General features: G+C 46.0%; 7 protein-coding genes across 7 annotated transcripts; 3 read left to right on the top strand and 4 right to left on the bottom strand.

The window, feature by feature from the left end:
- Positions 1–1,789: 1,789 nt before the first annotated feature.
- Positions 1,790–6,491, top strand: C922_02539 (CMGC/CDK protein kinase; the record flags this gene model as incomplete). The annotated part of the gene is made up of 2 exons (XM_008818138.1): positions 1,790–5,159; positions 5,350–6,491. The coding sequence occupies 2 exons, from the start codon at positions 1,790–1,792 to the stop codon at positions 6,489–6,491; spliced, it is 4,512 nt and encodes a 1,503-aa protein (XP_008816360.1).
- A 641-nt stretch (positions 6,492–7,132) lies between these two features.
- Positions 7,133–7,759, bottom strand: C922_02538 (hypothetical protein; the record flags this gene model as incomplete). Its single annotated transcript, XM_008818137.1, has 1 exon — positions 7,133–7,759. One exon carries the CDS (start codon positions 7,757–7,759, stop codon positions 7,133–7,135), a length of 627 nt encoding a protein of 208 aa, XP_008816359.1.
- A 1,501-nt stretch (positions 7,760–9,260) lies between these two features.
- C922_02537 (hypothetical protein) lies at positions 9,261–10,112 on the top strand (the record flags this gene model as incomplete). The annotated part of the gene is made up of 2 exons (XM_008818136.1): positions 9,261–9,416; positions 9,552–10,112. 2 exons carry the CDS (start codon positions 9,261–9,263, stop codon positions 10,110–10,112), a joined length of 717 nt encoding a protein of 238 aa, XP_008816358.1.
- Positions 10,113–10,659: 547 nt separating this feature from the next.
- C922_02536 (adenylate kinase) lies at positions 10,660–11,358 on the bottom strand (the record flags this gene model as incomplete). Its single annotated transcript, XM_008818135.1, has 1 exon — positions 10,660–11,358. The coding sequence occupies one exon, from the start codon at positions 11,356–11,358 to the stop codon at positions 10,660–10,662; it is 699 nt and encodes a 232-aa protein (XP_008816357.1).
- Positions 11,359–12,529: 1,171 nt separating this feature from the next.
- Positions 12,530–13,957, bottom strand: C922_02535 (hypothetical protein; the record flags this gene model as incomplete). Its single annotated transcript, XM_008818134.1, has 1 exon — positions 12,530–13,957. The coding sequence occupies one exon, from the start codon at positions 13,955–13,957 to the stop codon at positions 12,530–12,532; it is 1,428 nt and encodes a 475-aa protein (XP_008816356.1).
- An 860-nt stretch (positions 13,958–14,817) lies between these two features.
- On the top strand, positions 14,818–16,983 carry C922_02534 (hypothetical protein; the record flags this gene model as incomplete). The annotated part of the gene is made up of 1 exon (XM_008818133.1): positions 14,818–16,983. The coding sequence occupies one exon, from the start codon at positions 14,818–14,820 to the stop codon at positions 16,981–16,983; it is 2,166 nt and encodes a 721-aa protein (XP_008816355.1).
- A 1,263-nt stretch (positions 16,984–18,246) lies between these two features.
- Positions 18,247–19,110, bottom strand: C922_02533 (ribosomal L15; the record flags this gene model as incomplete). Its single annotated transcript, XM_008818132.1, has 2 exons — positions 18,247–18,772; positions 19,019–19,110. 2 exons carry the CDS (start codon positions 19,108–19,110, stop codon positions 18,247–18,249), a joined length of 618 nt encoding a protein of 205 aa, XP_008816354.1.
- Positions 19,111–19,462: the final 352 nt, after the last annotated feature.

The following is a 19,462-nucleotide window of genomic DNA, read 5'->3' as shown; positions in this document are numbered from 1 at the left end:
TCAACAATGTGAGTTCTTAGACTTTTGAAGGGGGCTTTATCATCTGGTCCATTAAGTTGGATGACAGGACACCACAAGAGAAGGCGGAAAATAAATGATACATATCTAGAAAGAGACACTCTACCTACAGGATAATTCTTTCGAAACTTTCAGGCGGGTTCAATTTAGAACGAGTGAGCCATACTTAGGGGGTCTCTTCTGAATCGGTTCGCCTGCACTTTTTTTTCCTTCTGGGGGGAAGGCGCACACAAGCTGGGGCGTCTCTCCTCTGTTCCTCCCCTGCTCTGCTTCTCTCCTTCTGGGCTAAATTTTTGTGCCCCCGTTGCAGCGAACACTGGGAGGGTTCCCATTAGGGGCGACGAGCCGGTGTTGGGGTGCTCGATCAGACGATGATGCATTGCCCTATCAGGTTCTACTACGATGAGCGACCATCTGCTGTTACGATGGCCGATGATCTGCTGGTGCGCTAACCAACGGACTCACTTCCTCCCCCCATGGGTTCAATTTGATGGACGCGTCCTCACTAAAATGGGAGGATTTCTGGACCCATGTTACTCTCGCAATGTAGATACATTCAGAAGAAATGGATAAGTATACCCAGTCCTATCTGGGCGGTGGCACTGCGTTAACACTCGTCTGAGGGACGACACTATTATGTGAGTTCTTATGTTGATCTCTTTCTGCGAGTGTAAAATGCGTCAAATTGCAACGTGTATCAGGTGAGATGAGTTCGCGAATCTTTTGTTTAGCTTGCCAGGTGGGTCATTATAGGTGACATTACTTTTTTTTTTGCAAAATGTTTTGGTCATTCCTTGTGCATGAGATATGCCGTCACGAAATGTGGTTCTCTCCGTAGGTTTTATTTATTTTTTTTACTTTTTTTTTTTTTATTTTATTTTTTTTTTTTCTTTGTTGAATGGCGATACTTTGCATTTTCTGCGTCAGGCATAGTAGGGTGGTAAAGTGACACATTCGAAATGGTTTCTTTTGTTAATCTTCTTCCCTCACTATTTATTAATTTTTTTAGTAACTTTTTTGTTTTTTTGTTTTTTTAATTTTTTTTATCATTACGGCTTTGTTAGGCTGAGCGCAGCCGCGAACGCGGACGGGCTTCTTAATTCCCCTGCGCGTCACTTGCAGCGGAGTAATCGCTCGATCGTGATTTGTGCGTGCTGAGTGGAGGGGTCCCCCACCCGTAGTTGCCGCGCCCCGCCGCTACAACACGCTGCTACAACGCTGCTACGACACTGCTACAACACGCTGCTCCATCCCGTTGCTACATCTCACTGCTTCACCCCGTTGCTACACAGGCCCCCCAGCGCATACCAAAACTACTGTCTTCACATGTGGCCTTCCTTGAGGAGAAAAGCCACCCCGATTGGCATTTTTCCCAGTCGTTTTGTGCAACCCATTTTGTTTTCCCCCATTGGCAGTCTTCCTTAGTGGGGGACTACCTTGGCGTTACCGGGAAGTGTGACGGGGGCTAAATCCGTCCAATGTGCGCTGCTCCACAAATTGGCTGAGCGTGTGTTCTGCAGGGGGGGCACATGCACGGGTGAGCATAGCGAGTGAGGGTAAAACTTCCCCTTGCCACTTGGACTGTGCAAATTAGGCTGTGCAAATTTGGCATTACAAGTCTGACCGTGCACGTTTGCCCCTACCCTTTTTCCTTTCTCCTCCCCCTCGCCATCATGATAACGGTGCCCCAAGAAGGCTAAACGATCTCTTCTCACCTCACCGTGCGCAGGATTCCCCTTCCGACGGCCGTGACATCTCGACTGCCGAAACGATGAGCCAACAGAGCGATCAGCACGCAGGTCCAAAGGGAAGAAGTCGAGATCGAAGGAGGGATCTGTTCCTCGAAATTTTCAGGGGGGGGCCAGGAACGCACTTCTGTTCCGGCAAGAAAAATTTCTTCCTAGAAACGAATACCCTAGAGTTAGACATAAAAAAGGAGTTTCTAAAAAATGTCGATTGTCCATCGTCCTTTCTGTCCAAAATTCCTCTTTTCAAAAAAAAACTTATTAATGATTTTTTTATTTTCAAAAAGGAAGAAATTAAAAAACGATTATGGCAAAGTTACGAAGAGGTCATAGACAACTTGAGGGACGAAGATGTGAGGGAAGTATTTAACAAGATAAATGAATTTACGTCAAGGGAAAAGGAAAATGAAGAATTGTTCCTGCGTTATTTGCACGAGTTTGGGAAGGGTACCATGCGGGGAAGTACAAAGGGGGCGAATAAGAAGAAGAAGGGGAAAGAAAAAGAGGAGATGAAGGGGAAGGAAAAGGAGAAGGAAAAGGAGAAAGAGATGGAAAAGGAGAAGGAGACGAAGAAGGAACCCCCCCCCCGTTTGGCGACTTCACCAGAGCAGGCGGGAACGTCTACCCCTCCCTGCCAGAAGTGTAACTGCCCTGGGAGAGGTGAAACCAAATGTGATGACTCAGAGAAAAGCGAAGTAGCACCACTCGGAGGCCCACCTAATGTAGACCCACAGAACATACTCGCCAAAATTATGCACTCAAATAAGGACGGACAAAAAAATGTTAAAAAAATTAGTAGAAGGTTGGACGACTTGTGGGATATGTATATGACAAGCACCTTTCGAAATTGGCAGATGGGTCAGCGTGAGGATGTAACGACAGAGATTTTGCAGAAGATTGTGCAGAAGGGGTGCCAGGAAATCGATTTTTTGGAGGGCTCCAAGAGAGTTCGCATGGGTAAACTTTCCAGGGTGTTGAGGAAGAAGGGGATAAGCCGCAGGGGGAGGGATATAACTGGTGGCACACGCGGAGGGAGATACAACAGACGAGATGATCGAACCAATGCTGCCGAGGCCAACCGAAGGGGAAGTACCATGTGTTCCAGTTCGATGGACACGGGCGTCACCAAGCAGATTAGCTCGACAAACCCGATTAACCCGACCAACCCGACCAATCCGATTAACCCTACGAACCGGATCCCCCCCATGGGTGGTGGCTGCCACGCACTTAGCGCACTCTCCAGTGGTGCGAATAATTTCGCTAACGTACCCAGTAGGGCGGCGTCCAACAGCAGGAACAGCCTCTTCGGAAGCAGGGCTCCCAGCAGTAAGGACAACCAAGGGGAACGCGCAAGCGCCATTGTGGGAAAACCCAACCAAGCGCAAAGCCTCAAAAAAGAAACAAGCTTCACCCGTTTAGGGGCCAAGGGAAGAGTGGTCAAGCCCACTGGCACGAAGAGGCTTGGCAAGAAAGGCTGCAGTGGTGTCGCACCCCCCATCGGTGTAGCACCCCCCATCGGTGTAGCCGATGAACCCCGTTCAAGCAAGGCCGGTCGTAGCTCCGTGCCACCAAAGAAACCCCGCACTTCGGATACCTCTCACACGCCGAGCTCCACCCTGGCGTCGTATTTGCTCAACCCGCACGATCTGACAGAGACGAACAGTCCCGATAAGCCACACCACGTCAACTACACGGGTGCCGGCCTGTGCAGCGGGGACAGGAAAGAAGGTATCGTTACGAAGCTTTCCCGAGACAGCATTATTCGAATCAGGAAAGAAATTTCGAGAAAGGCAAAGCTAAGGAGTGCCAAAATAGAAACAAAGAAATGTGGACAAGGTGTTCACGAAATATTAATCAATTCACTTAAAGGAGAGATAAAAATGAAGGTAAAAAATTTTGTGAAAGTACACCAAGTAGGTCAGGGAGCATATGGAGATGTGTGGATGGCAGAAGATATTACAAACAATAGGAGGGTAGCCTTGAAGAAATTAAAAATAAATGGAAACAAAGAGGGACTAGCCAAAACGTATATAAGAGAAATCTCCATTTTGAATTCCTTAAAGCATAAAAATATTGTGGAGTTAATGGGGGTGGTTTACACCAAAGTACCCCCCAGTGAGGACTTCCCGACGTTACCCTGTGACCCCAGCACGTCGGAGCGGTTACACCAGCTGCATCAATTGAAGCAATTCAAGCAAGTGCAGCGGAGGGCCTCCTCTAAGTTAGTGCGCGGCGGAGTAAGGCGGTCCTCGTCCCGCACGTCGTTCGCCAGGTCAGTTTCCCCCTTGGGAGAAGCCGTTGCCCCTTTATACAGATCATCATCCCGCTCATCGTCACCCTCCAGCGCATCGTCGTCGTATTCCTCCTCCATGGCTTCTTCCTCTTCTTCCTTGTCTTCATTCTGCAAAAAGGTCGAGGCGAACACGTCCATTTGGATGGTTTTCGAGTATGTGCCGTTCGACCTATCAGGGTACAGCGAGCTGCTGAGGGATGAGCGAGCCCAGAAGGAAAGATATAAAAACGGAAATCTCTTCACCATAGGAGAGGTGAAGAACATTTTCCTGCAGCTACTCAGAGCATTAAATTATTGTCACAGAAATAACATAATCCACCGGGATGTCAAAATAGCCAATTTGCTAATTGATAAAAATGGAATCTTAAAGCTAGCCGATTTTGGTCTAGCCCGATTCCACGCAGATGGAACTGCCTCAAATATGACGAACCGAGTGATCACACTTTGGTACAGACCTCCAGAATTGCTACTCGGATCGAATCACTACACCTCGTCAGTCGACATGTGGAGCTGTGGGTGTGTATTAGCCGAACTACTTACGAGTAACCCCATCTTCTCAGCAGAAAACGAAACAGACATCCTAAAAATGATTGTTAATAAAATAGGAGCCCCAAACAATAAGGACATTAAGTTCCTAAAGCATCTACCCAATTGGAATATCCCAAGCTTAAATCCGGTGCATCCAAATAACTTAAACAGGATGAATCTAAATAAAAAGAACGAAGTAGAAAATGCAATTAGAAGCATACCAGGAGTAGGAGACGTAGGACTAGATCTCATAAAGAATCTCCTAAAATGGAATCCCTTTGATAGATTGTCCGCCCTCCAGGCAATGCAACACCCATGGTTCACCAGCAACCCTTTACCAGAAAAAATAAACGAACGAAATAATATAAAAGCTGCTCATAGCTTCATGACAAAAAATTTTAAAAAGAGAGACACTTCAAAATTAAACTACAGAAAGATTCAGGAAAATTTTAGATTCATTAATGTAGGGAGTTATAGGAAGGCTGTTTTTTACAGTCGATATGGCGAGGTGCTCCTGCGGTCCGCTGCTGCTGCTGCGTCAGCCGGACGGCGACACCCCCCGGTACCACCAACGGGTAGGTTACTCCGCGCAAAGGCGGTTGCGCTGGTGAAGAAGCGGGTGAATCGGCTGAAGCGAATGAATCTGCTGAAACGGGTGCATCGGCCTAGCTGCAAAGAATCACATGTATTATTAACCTCACTAGAGTAATTTCCATTTATCTGCGCCACTTCACCTTCCTCTCACCTTTTTTTTCCCCCCCACAGCGGAGCAGAACCAAGAGAACAAAGGAGTGGCCAACAAAAGAAACGCAGAAAAGGTGCAAACTGTAACGGAGACAAACAAACAGACACAACATCACGCGAATGGCAGAGAAAGACGCAGAAGGGAGGCAACACCCCCCCACAGATATAACCGTGATGCGGTAACACATTCAAGTAGGACTGAGCTAAGTGGACGGGCTCCCCGCGGTGACGCTTTTAAAAAATTTGATCATCGCCACGCAGCTGTAGAGAGGAAAAAACGGCCCTTAAAAGATCGCGAAAGGGTAGCAGATTGGAAGCAGAAAAAAGGGAACAATTATAAAGGGAAGGAACAGGACATGGAGGAGGATCGTGGGCGATACGGTCAATATGGAACTCATCGGGATGGTAGCTTCCGCGGAGACACCCAATGGAGACGAGAGGAGAGCTCTGAAAGGAGCAGGTATTCGTCCATCCGGGAGGGTGGGTACCATAATCATAGTTACCGCGGAAGGGTCGGCAGAATCAGGGACAGCAAAAGTAGGGTGGAGAGGAGCATACACGATAGGAGTAGGGAAAGGGAGTGGTACAAGAGAGACTACGCAGAAAGGGACAGAGAGATGGGTAGAGAGAGGGACAGGAAAAGAGACAGGGAACGAGAAAGGGAGTGGGAGCGCGACAAGCGCAGGGACACGGGAAGGGAATTAGGAAGGGGAAGAGAACAGGAGAGGGAGCGAGATAGAGAGAGGGACTGGGAAAGGGAGCGAGATAGAGAGAGGGACTGGGAAAGGGAGCGAGATAGAGAGAGGGACTGGGAAAGGGAGCGAGATAGAGAGAGGGACTGGGAAAGGGATAGAGATCGGGATAGAGATCGGGATAGAGATCGGGATAGAGATCGGGATAGAGATCGAGATAGAGATCGGAATAGAGATCGAAATAGAGATCGAGATAGAGCTAGAGATCAAGACCGAGAAAGAGATCAAGACCGAGAAAGAGAACGAGACCGAGAAAGAGAACGAGACCAAGACCGACATAGAGAACGAAAACCGCATAAACGGAGAAGCAGAGACAACCCAAACAGAAACGAAGGGCACGAACTGAAGGAACAGAAAAAACACAAGCTGGATGCAGAGGATGCCAAGCAGGAGCGAAAAAGAAAGCTATAACGTGGTGTAGAAATTCCGATGGGGAATGAAATCCCCACCGCGCGCCATCGCTAGGCAATCGCTTCGAGACCGTTTGGCTGGTTCTCGTGTGCATAAGTTTTCCTCCCAATGCTTCATTTGGCGAAAAGACAGAGAAGGAGATACCTACAACCACGAAATGTTGTAACGGTGCACATGGGCACATATGGATGAAGAAATTCACATCAGAGGAATTAAATGGTCCGTTTGGTAAGCGGTGTAGAAAGGCTCATCAAGGTGCAGTTGGAAAATGGACAGCAGCACAATGTACTTTGCCCTACGGGGTTCCCCTTCTGTGGGGTTATTCCTTAGGAGGCACTGCCAAGCTAGTTAGCCCCACATGGAGAAAAGATAGCTCCGCTTTGTGGTTTCCTCCGAGGATTTTTTTTTTTTGATAACCTCGTTTCGTGGCTGCTTTGTTCGTTTTCCCCTTTTTAACGTCGCCAAATGTAAAACACTGCGGTGTGCCGCATGACGGCGCTCCAAGAATCGGAGGGGCGGCGGGGCATAACGCTTAAAAATTTTTGTCACTTAAAAAAAAGGAGAGCGTGTGTGCTCTCTTCTTGCAGCTTCTTGCAGCTTCTTGCAGCTTCCCGATGCCGCTGGACGCTGCTCGCCGTGCCCTACGTGCCGCTGAGCAAACTGCGAATGATGTTCTCTTTAGCCGAGGAGATGGCCTGGTTGAGGGGTGTGTGCTCCTGCAAGTCACTCTCCTGCATATACAGCCGGTTTATAATCACGTTTGGGTTGGTCTCCATAATAATGCCGCTATCAGCAATTTCGTCGAGGATTAAATAAATTGAATCCAGTTTGTCCAAGAGTTGTTTCTTCCCGATCTGATTATTAGTGACATTCTCCAGACACTGCTGCACTGTCTGCATAATCTCATGCAAAATAATCTCGTTGTCACCTTCGTCTCCTACGATGTAGAGGCTCACATCATTTATTAGCAGATAAAGGATGGTATATTTGTTGAGAACTAAGACTTCCGTTTCGGTGGAGTCTCCACCCAGCTTCCTAGCTTTCTCCGTTATGTCATTTTCAAATAATTTTTGATCCTCCACTGTGCGTAAATTATTATAAGTGTCTTCAAACGGGCTGCCTATCGAATCTTTGCTTGAACTCTTGCGCATCAATTTGCTTTCTCGCTTCGGTGGGAACTGGTCGTTGTAGTACTTCACTGCGATTCGGTTCCCACAGTTATCTAGGATGATTATGGCGCCCAGCTGCCTTATCGACACGGCCTTCATCTTTTTCCGCGGGGGTTGCCCCCAAAAAGCTCGTCACGTCAAATCAGAACCGATCTGTCCTGCTCGTCAAATGGGAACCGCTCCGTCCCGCTCGTCAAATCAGAATCGCTCTGTCCTGCTCGTCCACTTGTGGAGGTATCAGAATTGCCAGGCTTGGAATTCCCTTTTCGTCAGGTAATTTGCTGGATAGCCAAGTGGACACGGGGGCACCGGCTACGTTTGTTCACCCCTTGTGATCTGTCCGGTGGGTGGCCTCTCACCAGCTCGTGTTAACAAACAGGGAAAGTGTAGTTCCCCTTTCGTTCTGTACGAACAACTTCAGGTTTATTCTCCGAAGTGTACGCGACACGTTCCGCCCTCTGGCGAGAATGCATAAATATGTTCGCATGTTCGAACTGCTGTATTGGGCTGTCCTGTGGAGATAAGCGAAGCGGAGCGCGGAATGGCCAGAGGGGGCTGAATGGTTTTTCTCCCCTCTCCGTCCCTTCTGCGTTATTTTGAATTTCTTTATTTTATTTTATTTATTTATGTTTTATTTTATTTTTTTTTATTTTTATTTTTTTATTACTTTCCCGTTTCTACTTCCCACATTTTTAACTACTCCCCGTGGCAATATTTTTTTCGTAGCTGCAGCGGCCCAATTTACGCACAAATTCGTCGCCCACTTTTTGCGTCCTCTTCCACCTCGCGCAACTGAAACGTGCGAACACTTTCGAAGTGGGGGGCCTGGATTTTCGTGGTTCCTTTCCTCCTTCGGTGTATGAGACTATAACGGGGCAAGCCTCATGCGAATGGGAAAAGCACACAGTTAATATATGTATGCCCAAATAGTAGTTTCTTGATTCCCCCAGTTGGTATAGGCAGGTAGCACTACAATGTTTTAAGCGTTACTCACTTGAGTGGAGAGGGCCCTTTTTTATTTTTTTTACTGCACTTAGGGGTTTGCCTTACACGTTTGGGGTTACCTTTTGGATTGGAAATAATTTTTTTGGGGAAAAAAAAAAAAAAAGAAAACCAATCAAACGAACTGCCTTTTTTCGCAGGAGCTGTAAAGTAGGAAATTTCCGCGCCCCAACCAACGCAGTCGTTTTTTTTTTTTTTTTCAAGTGACGTTCTTGCTCAGATTGTTTTTTTTCCTCCATTTCGTGTGACATGTAATGTATATAAATAGAAATAATTATGTATGGATTCTTAACTTTTAAGTCTGCCTATAAAATCCCCTCTTGGAAGATCTGCGAGTGCGCCTCTTTGTTTAGCCTCCCCTTTTTGCGCTGTTATTTGGCCAAGCAGCGTCTAGTGAGAGCCCTCGAACGTACCCTATCGAGTGGTTAGCAAAAAATCAATCCCGTTGGGGAGACACGCCCCCTATTTCACGAGGAACACGTGTAACAGGCGTAGGCATTATCGTCTACGTGTTGTCAGGCGTTGCATCTTCCCCCAAGGCAACCCATTTCGGTCGAGCCGTTTTTCTTCAAAGCGAAATATAAAAAAAGAAGAAACCATGTCGCATTTGTACGAAGAGATCTACAAGAAGAGGAAGTATTACGATAGAGCCCTTTGCAGCGACTATGAGGACTGGCTGAACAAAATTCAATTTTCCAAAACGGTGTACATTGGGAATCTGTCCATTTATACAACGGAGCAGCAGATTTATGAGGTAAGTAGGGGGAGTGGCGCGTTCCGGAGTTGCTCCCCCATCGTTAACCCTGTGTCGTCACATCTTCGGCGTCCCACCTGCATAGCCATACTCAATTTTCCTACCCACCTCATCACCCGCACTTCCCCCCCGCAGCACATGCGCCAGGCGGGAAACGTGGAGAACATAATCATGGGACTGCACCGAACGGAGAAGTCGCCCTGCGGCTTCTGCTTCGTCGTCTACCGAAGCAAAGAGGGGTACACGCAGGCAGTCAACTTTCTAAACAACTCCATTCTCGACGGAAGAATCATACGAGTGGATGAGGATCTGGGCATTATCGGAAGGAGAAAATATGGACGTGGGAAAACAGGAGTTCAGAAAAGAGACGAGAGAAATAAATACTATGACGAGGATCGACCCCAAGTCTTAGACCATTTAGCTGATAGCAATTTTATTTCGAAAAAGAGAAAGCTTAACAATCTCGCTGTGAATGCTTCTCCTTACTATGAGAGGAATGTCAAACCAAGGACAACTCTGTACAGCAGTTCTGTGCAGCCGGGAGACTTTAGGGTAAACAGGCCCGTCCTCCTGAAGCCCACCGTCACTCTCTACCCCAATGTGCAGCACCTGATGGCATACAATAGAGATCAAAATAATAATAGTAAAGGCTTGTACAATTTTCATTCGAAAAGGGGAGGGAAGAGGCGAATGTGACCTTACCCTTCTTGTTCTAGGAGAGGTTGGTTTGTGCAGTGCCGGGGGAGGAGAGAGAAAAGATCCCCTATTTTAACCGCCCCACGATTTGAAACAACTTGGGGAATTCGGCTGTGCATGGAGTGTCTTCCTCCCGACACGGAGCACGCTCGGCATTGTGCATCACGTATTTCGCGTCCTGAGTTCTTCTCGCTTCTAAACCCTCCCCCTGGCGCACACACGTCAGGCCTTTTTTTTTTTTTTTTTTTTAAGTGTTTCAAAAACGCATGAAGGTGGCACCCACCTGGAGTATATTTCTTTTTTTAAAACCCCACAAAGTGGAGGATAACTCAAAAGGGGGAAAATCAAAATGATCGTTCTATGTCTTCTTTGCTGTTGCGCGCTGCACGGGGAAGATGGGGCCCTACGGGGTTGGCACTAATAGGGGCAAGGCGTCACCATGAGAATATCGACTGTGGGGCCCCCCCGCTAACACGGCTAGCACGGTTAACACCGCCAAACACCGCTAAGACTGCTAATACCTCGAACAGCGGCGCCAACCGATGAGCTAAAGGTGCCGCCCGACCAGGCGGTAAAAGCTGTCGAAGTCCAGCAGCCCTCGCTTTATCTCAAAGTCGACGAGGTTACAGTTCGAGTTTTTAAAAAAATTAATGAGAGGAGAGTAGGTCAATTCGTACGTGCTCAGTCGGTGGAAAACAATTTCCTCACTGTCATCACTCCTGCTGTGTAGCTTTGGGTTACCCTTACACTTGTCACAGTCCTGGGGCGGAAGAATAGGAAGCATATCATACGGGTCCTCTCGAATATGGGCAATGTTAAAATTTCTGTTGCATTCATTGCAAATTCTCCTACCCAGAATTTTTTTAATCAGGATATGCCTCGGCATGTGTATATTGATGAACAGATCGATGCTCGTTATTTTTTCCAGCTCTTTACACTGAAATAAGGTACGTGGGAAGCCATCCAAAATAAACCCCTTAAAGTGGCAATCCTTCTGTATTGTCACTTTAGCTATTTCGTCTTTCACTATCCTTATTATCAAATCATCTGTGACTAGATTTCCACTCGTAACTACTTTGTCGATTTCTTTCCCTATGGTACTTTTCTTTTTTATTTCTTCCCTGAGTATGTTCCCCATGTTTATGTGCTTCAGCTTTTCTTTCTTGGACAAGATCTCCGCGAAGGTACCCTTCCCCACCCCGGGAGCGCCGAACAGTACAATTTTCACTGTCCCCTTTGCTTTCATAGTTGTTCTCATTACTAAGGGGTTGTTTCCTCCTCTGTTAGTACTCTTTCCGGGTAGTTGTATATATATATTTACACTTTTTCTACGTGGAGAGATTTATCCTCACTCATCTGACTACGTTAGGGGACGCTTTTTTTCTGTGTGTAGGCGCCTCCTCTCCTGCATCTGTTTCGCCGCTCATATGTGCATGCGCTTATGAGTTACGTTCCCCCCGTAAAGCGGTCGCTACATCAGCGGTTAGCACAGTTGGAGAGCTTTGCAGTAATGCACAAATTAATTGTTCCTACACCATCGCAATCATCACTGAATCGATTTGAGATGCTTCACTTCTGTGTGTTTAAAAATGGGCGGACCCTTCTTGGGGGTGGGGGTGAGGGGGGTTTTAGAACCCATTCGTCGCGCTCTGCGACGTGAAGTGAAGTGGACTACTCCAGTTAGTCAACCTCCACATTGTTGAAGTGAAAACAAATGTGACCCTTTCCCGAAAGTGGACGTTTTCTCCGCGAATTTTTTCGTGGGATAAACAGGGGGAGCGCCAAGTGGCCTCAGAGTGGAAATACTCTGATCATACTGCACTTCGTTGCTCTACCGAGGTGACTTCACCTGGTCATGTGTCACTCTCCAACCCTGGTGTGACTTACCGCGGTCACTGAACCTATCTCGGATTCGTCCACTTCGCTGTGCTGACTATAAGTACGATACGAGGGAGAAATTAAATGGGTTCTAAATGGGTTCAAAACGGGTTAAAACTGGATCGATGTGGATCTACGTTGCTCAACGTGGGTCGCATCAAAACGGCCAAAAATTGGATGCAGAGAGGAAAAAAAAAAAGGAAAAAAAAAAGAAATCATTTGGAGGCGGAACTCCGAAGGGGAAGCACCTCAACGTGTGTTCGTGAAGAAGCAAGAAGATCTTCAGCACAGTTCGCAAATGTAATGCTCACGGAGTGGGGTACCACTGGGGGAGAGGGCGGTCAAGGAGGGGAAGATGCAAAACATATTATTTTTTTTTTTCTTCTGATCGCTTCTCCCTTGCGCAGATAAAACTGCACATGGTAATTTGTATGAGCACATCATGGGCTTTGCTATTTTGGCATTATAGCCACGGATGAATCATATGGTTACACCAACTTCAGTTGGTATATATATCTTCCTCACGCCACCCCTACCCCCTAATCGTACAAATAATCCGCAATTAAATAATTGAGGTTTTTCCTAAACGATCGGAACAAGTCGTAATTTATTCTCTGGAAAAGCTTCTTCGTGTAAAAGGAGAAAACGTTGACCCTCTGTGCAGACAATTTTTCTTCATAAGGGGAGCTGCCCATGGGCACAAAAAAAATGTTGTAAAAAGGATGTACTTTTTCCTCGTTGGCCATTTTTAATAGAATTAATAAATTTTCAAAGGAATTCAAATTAATGCGCGGAGTGGGAAGACAGTATTCGTGAAAATGGCCTTTAAATTTGTCCAAAAAGATTTTGTAAAATTGGTTAGCTTGCTCGTAGGAGAAGAAGATGGGTACGTACTTTTTCTTGTCTGGCGTTTCTAGCTGTATAATGAGGGAGGCACGATCATCACTCGACCCATCCAGTGTGTAAGTCAGAAACACATTTGGATATAACTCCACCCGGACATCCTTCTTCAAAGTCTTGGAAAAAAACACCTCATAAAAACGCTTTTTAATCGCCGATTTATGTAGAGTTACCTTATTAATGTAGTACACCGGGGTGCCATAAAAAACCTTTTTATTCTTTAATACGTGTTGGAGCTGCTCGTAATGCGGGACTAGGACAAAATCGATTGTGTTGCTGTGGGAGTTTTTAAGATCCAGAAAATGTTTCAAGTTGGTTAATTTGATCTTGGACCCAAAGAATAATTTATTGTTTTTTTTTTCTTTTAACTTTTTATTAAATAAGTGTAATATATCATCTCTGTACGCTTCTGCAGTTTTCAAATCGAAGAAGAAAATTCCAACCGCGTTATTGTTGTGTATGTTTTTTAAATTGATTTCTCTCCGTTTGTTTTGGTTAACTTTTAACAGGGGGAACAGCTCCTCCCCCTCGCGACCATTTTTATCGAGTGTTACATCGTCGCGTTGGTTGTCCCCGTGGGCTGGCGGGGGTCCTTCCCGTGAATTAGCAGTGTGACTAGGGGGTGGGCCACCGCCATTGCTTGCGTCCCCGCTAGTGGTTGCGTCTCCGCTTTTTTGCTTCTCTACATGGTTCTCTATCTCTTCCTCTTCCTGTCTCCCCGTTTGCCCCCCCCTCTCGCCCCTGTTGTAGTCCAAGCTGAACGACAAAATTGCGTCGTCGAATTCGTTGGTTACAACAAACAGGGGCACGTTTTCCAAATTTTTCATTTCATACTTGTTTTCTTTCTTTTTAAAAAAAATAAATTTCAGTTTTCTTAACAATTTGAAATTTCCCGAGTGGTGTGTGATGTCGCCCTTTATCGGATTGATTATATGCAGAGGCGGCTGCCTCTTGTGGGCTACTATTTTTCTACCTGCCAGCTGCACCCCCCCATTTGGTGACCCACTTAGGTAAAGGAAAATAATTAAACATCTCAGTAGGAGGCTGTTCAAAGGTGGAAAATGCATTTTACTGGGCACGGATGAGCTTCTATGATGTGTGTGCAAGCGGACCTGAATATCCGCCCCCTCCCTAACGGTGTTGCTTCACCGCAGAGGTTGCCCCTTCAGCGCCCAACATTTCGAGGGCCCCCAAGGCGAAAAGGACTGAAGGAGGGCGTGGAAAAAAAAAAAAACGCTACAAGTTTGCGAAGTGGTGGCAGGGCGAACTGGTAAAATTGCGAAATCGCGAGTTCGTCATGTTGTGTATTTGTACTGTGCTTTCTTTGTTCAGTTCTTCGTTCACCAGGTTTGGCTCTTTTGCTTAATAGTGTTTTTTTTTTCCATGACTTCTTCATATAATTTTTTTATATTTGTTCTTATTTTTTTTTAAATCTGTTCATATATTTTTTTTTTGTAATATGTTAATATGTAAATATTTTTTTTTTTTTTTTTTTTTTTCGTTTCCCTCGCCTTTTCCTGCCGCAGGTTACCACTCCTTTTTGAGATCCTCTGAATTGTACGGTGAGGCGAAGCTTCTCAATTTAGACTAACACCTGTGCTTTTCTCCTTAATTTTGTTTTTTTTCTTTGTCTCCCCACTCCTTAACTCACGTGCGTACATATATATGTATACATATATGTGCACAGATTTTTTTACACCCGTGTGTGCCTCCTAAGCGCGCGATTTCCCTTCGGTGAGCAGTTGCTCCATTGGATTTCCGCCCGTGTAGAGTCGGATTCGTTGCGCGTAACCGCGAATAAGTAGCTAACCCAACCGTCTAGGAAGCAGGCTACAACGAAGGAGGCTCCAAAGAAGGGGCGCTCCAGCTGAGCAGCCCTCCAACGAAATAGCCGCCAAGCTGCACACCCTCCGCTACACGCAGAACAATGAGGGAGCTGCAGCATCCCAACCCCAGGCGCAATGGCAACATCAGCCAAAGCAACAACCTACTCGCCACTCTGAGTGAAATGCAAATTAACGCGGATTACATCCAGCAACTCAGATGGAACATAAGGACCAAGGTGGATAATTTAATGAGCAAACTATTCCCCATAACGAGAAAAAAAGAGGAAAAGAGATTTATAGTTATAATTGAAAAAAAAAAAAATTATGATAACTTCCGATGCCCAATATGCATGTTGATATTGTACAAGCCAGTGAGGACAAAATGTGGCCACATGTTTTGCAAGGAATGCATAGAATACGTTTTAAAAAAGTTCGACTACTGTCCCATGTGCAGGGAAAACATAAAGGAGTGCAAATTGGCCCCTTTGCGAAATAGCATCTTGGGCAAGGATTACACAGATATAAAAATCAGATGCTGGAAGTGCAAGGATATTACTGATATAGAGCATTATGAAGCCCATATGGAAAGTCACTTGGATGACGACGCTGAGAGGGGAAATAACTGCTTGAGAGGGAGCGGCGTCCCTACATGCCTCCTCCCCGACATGACACCGGGAAACGTCTCATGTATAGGGGAAACCCTACAAGCTGATCTGACAGATCCGCTCATTCGAGCTCTAAGCCCATTCTTCAATAAACGAATGAACGTAGCAAATAGAGACAAATTTGTGAAAGCTGTGAGGGACAACCAACTTAACACGGACATACACAGTGTGCACCTCCTGCTTGGGAAAAAGGCCGAAAGGGAAACCCCAAATGGGATGGAAGGCGGGCTAGGAAATTCATATGGAAGCCAAAGCAGGAACCCCAACGTGTGTCCAAGTACGAACCGCAATTTGTATCGAAGTACGATCCCATGTCGACGAAACTGCGAAATGATCAGCATGGACCACATCACATGGGACGCGTTCATCCTTGTGCAAATAAAAAGGGAGAAAAAGAAGAAAATGTGTAAATCTGACGCGAGGGACGACGATAAAGCAGACAGTTCTGTGTTGCCGTCGCCAACTGGTGACTTCAGAGGAGAGGATAACATGGGTGACTCCCCCTCGGACAAGAAGGATCGACCTACGCAACTTAGCAGGAGGGATATCCTATACACATCAGACAATTTTGAAGCTTACCAAAAAAGGAAATTAAAAAAAAATAAAACAAACAAGTACTTTTATGTACTCCTCGAGTACAACGCGAAGGGGTTGTTTTTCACCCCCATGAAAAACATTCCCGTCTTTAAAGACATGAACATGGAAAGGAGTGTCATTTATAGGGGTGGAAGAAAGCCTGGGGAGGGGAAAAGGGACCACCCTCCTTCCCCCGATGAGCAATTAATTGACATCCTAGTCATGATGAATGAAAAAATAAAATCCAAAACCTACCACAAGTATCTGTACAATGCCGTTCATTTATTTCATGAGTTTTCAAATTGGTACTGCCGGATAGGGCAGAGGGACACAAAAATTGCTGTAAAAAGAACCCATTTTAGAAAGAGCCACCTGGAAGATTTCGAACTCATCCTTCTGCTCTTTTATTTGAAATACGAATGTACGATGCCGAAAAATGTCGACTACGTTGCTATGTACTCCTGTGCAGCTTTTCTAAACAAAGTGATGAGCTCCCAGAAAGAATCTCACCAAGCTGTGTTCGTGACGGATGTATACACATATAGAGTGAATGCAACAACTCGGGGGAAGCACCGTCAGGAGGGAGAAGACACAAATAAGTCGAATTCGCTTGCTTGCGTTTCAAGCATCTCTTTAAGAAAGGCAGACGTCAACATTTTCTTTGTGCTCCGCGTGAGGGGGGGGAGGCGAAATGCACGTGGAGAGCAAGAGGCAGGTGTAGTGGCGGGCGTAGAGCAGCATCAAATGAAGGCAGAACCCAGAGGACATTTGCACTATTATGATGACGTCACAGATTTATGTTACCTCCTGCTTTGCTACTCTGACATGGGATTCCAGTGGGACGTAAATGAATCCCTAGAGTTTTCAAAAACGAAAAAGAATATGCCTTACAAGGAGATGGAAGTGTTTTTTAGTATCGACAAATTGATACTCTGCCTTTTCAACGTCCGAAGGAAGAAATATAGCCCTTTATTTTGGAACTCCGCCCACCTGCTGCAGTACCTTTTGCACTTCTGCGCCCACTGAGGCAGCTAGGCATAGCGAAGTGACCCAAAAGAAGAGGATGCCCCCCTCAGTAATCACGGTGTGTCCATGTTGGAAACCTCAGCATGAACGATTCATACGTATGTTAACTTCGCGTCGCCGTTTTGGGGTGCCTCACCACGTTGTCCACGAGGTTCCCCAGCAGACGGTTTTTCGAGTCGTCCATCCTGCTGTGCATTTCATCGCCCATCTTATTACCCAGTCGAATTAATTCCGTTATGCTCCTCGTTTGGGTGACCTTTTTCTTTTTTTTTTTTTTTTGTGAAAGTCAATTCGTGGTTACTACTCCGTTATGAAGTTCAGTGAGTTTGACCAACTGGGAATCTTTATCGGGTCCTTCTGCCCCATCCCACTTACACCACTTGCGGGTAGAATTCCATTGACGAGGCAACTATGGCACTATCATGGATGAATGCTCCGATGTTTACATCGGCGTGGTGTGACTAACCGTCTTGGCAAAACGAAAGTCCCCAATTGTGGGAAGCCATTTGTGCGACTCCCTGGGGGAATCACTTCCCGTTTCAGTTTTTCGCCCCATGGGGTAACACTTTCCGTTTCACTTTTTCGCCTCTGGGGGACGTTCTCTTGGCGCAAAATTGCTGCAACGTGTGTGCCGCTTTACCCAATCAGCCATATGCACAAGCAACCATAGGCCCAATCCCATGTTGCTATTTTTAAAAAATCGTTTTTTTATTTTTCGAGCGGGGGCAGTGGTGAAGGTCTCTGTTCAGGCAAGGTATGTGTACATGTAACAAAAAGGAGGTAGCCTTTCTGACACCACAGCGCACACGTGTGCGAGGGGGGTTACCCGGCTTGGGTTGTCTTTACACACATAAGGTAGAGATAGGTAGTAGACATATGCAGTACACACATGTACAGGAAGAGTTCCATGTGCCTATGCATGCTCATATACTTGCACACAGAGACACACAGAGTGGGCACGTTCGCGCGTGCAGGGGTCAGTCGGCTCACCGCAACGCCCCATCTTCTGGCATCGGATAAATTTGAAAAAACTTTTAATTAATGATAGGGGAGAGGGTTGGATAGATTTTTCTTGCCATCGCCATTGGCATTTTCGACGCGCATCTGTTTTGGCTGCGCATTTGCCTTCGCCTCGAATCTGTCCAGGGTACCTTTTGGGTGGTTCTCGTTTCGGTTTCATTCCCTTCCTAGCTGCTCCCCCCTTTTTTTCGCCTGGCACACCCTGGATTTCCACTCCTCACACAACGCCTACTGTTTCAGCGTTCATCTACATTTTCGCAACTTAATTAATTGCCTTCTCTTCCAGTTGGCCCTGATGGACGGTCTGCTCTTGGCTGACAAGTGTCCCTTGACGCGGAGGCCTCTGTACTTCTTACCGGCCGATGTCAGTCCTCTCAATTCTCTATGTTTATGTACAGGGTTACAGATCCAATTAATTTTGGGATTGTTTCGCACAGCATTGTGCATGGGATCAACTAGGATAACCTCATAATATTTGTACACAGCATCTTGTCCAACCCAGTAGCTATTTAGAACCCTCAGGTTTCCACAGATACTTTTTCCTACCTTCCCCTCTGCAACACTTTTTAAGTTTCTTGTGGACTTTTGTTTATGTACACCTTGATGCTTTGGCTTTCCGTGCACTACACCTTTTCTTACTCTCTTTTTTCTGTCTCCTCTTCTCACTCGCACTCTGTATATTACGAATCCTTGGAGTGCCTTATAGCCTAGTCGCCTGGCTTTGTCGGGCCTGCTCGGTCTCGATACTCGGTGTACAACTGGCAGTTGCCTGTGAAGATGAGAGAAGCAAAAAAAAACAACGTTAAGTTAAGAGGCAGATTCAGGGCAGTACCTTTTTTTTTCTTTTCTTTCCGAAGGACTGCTTCATACACCGCATATGAACCATTCCCCAAGGTGATGCCCTTAACACACAAATGAGCATTTATGCGTGTAGAGAAAATGAGGACCACATTACAACTAGCTACATGTGCGCCTTTAAGGCGTGCCGAGTCCTCTGGGGGGGAAGAACTCCTACCTGTATTCCCAAGTTCTAATTCGGAGCAAGAAATGCATCGCATCGGACTGCTTTTTCTTCCATATTTCTTGAATATACTTGTATGCTCCCATTTTTGATATTCTCTTTTTTTTTTTTTTTTATTCTTTCAGATCTGTTTGGTACACTCTGCGAATGGAGATAACTTTGCAGGGATCCTACTTGGTTGCTTTCAGGGCCCGCAAAAAATACGAAGCGAATCTGCTAAACACCAAGAGGGGACCAGATAAGGGCTGGGAATTCTCACTTGCGCTGAGGATATATATAGGCCGCGGGTATCAACTACACGTATCACATATATTTGTGGCGTGTTTACTGTGATATGTATATATGTATGCAAAAATAGGCGTGTCCCGGCAAATGTTCCTTTCTCTTGCAATTTGCTTTTCACTTTTCACCTTTCGACGAACGCTGACATGAGAAATG

Source organism: Plasmodium inui (assembly GCF_000524495.1).
Source record: "Plasmodium inui San Antonio 1 unplaced genomic scaffold supercont1.9, whole genome shotgun sequence".
Classification (NCBI taxonomy): domain Eukaryota; phylum Apicomplexa; class Aconoidasida; order Haemosporida; family Plasmodiidae; genus Plasmodium; species Plasmodium inui.
This window is presented reverse-complemented; position numbering and strand designations above follow the sequence as displayed.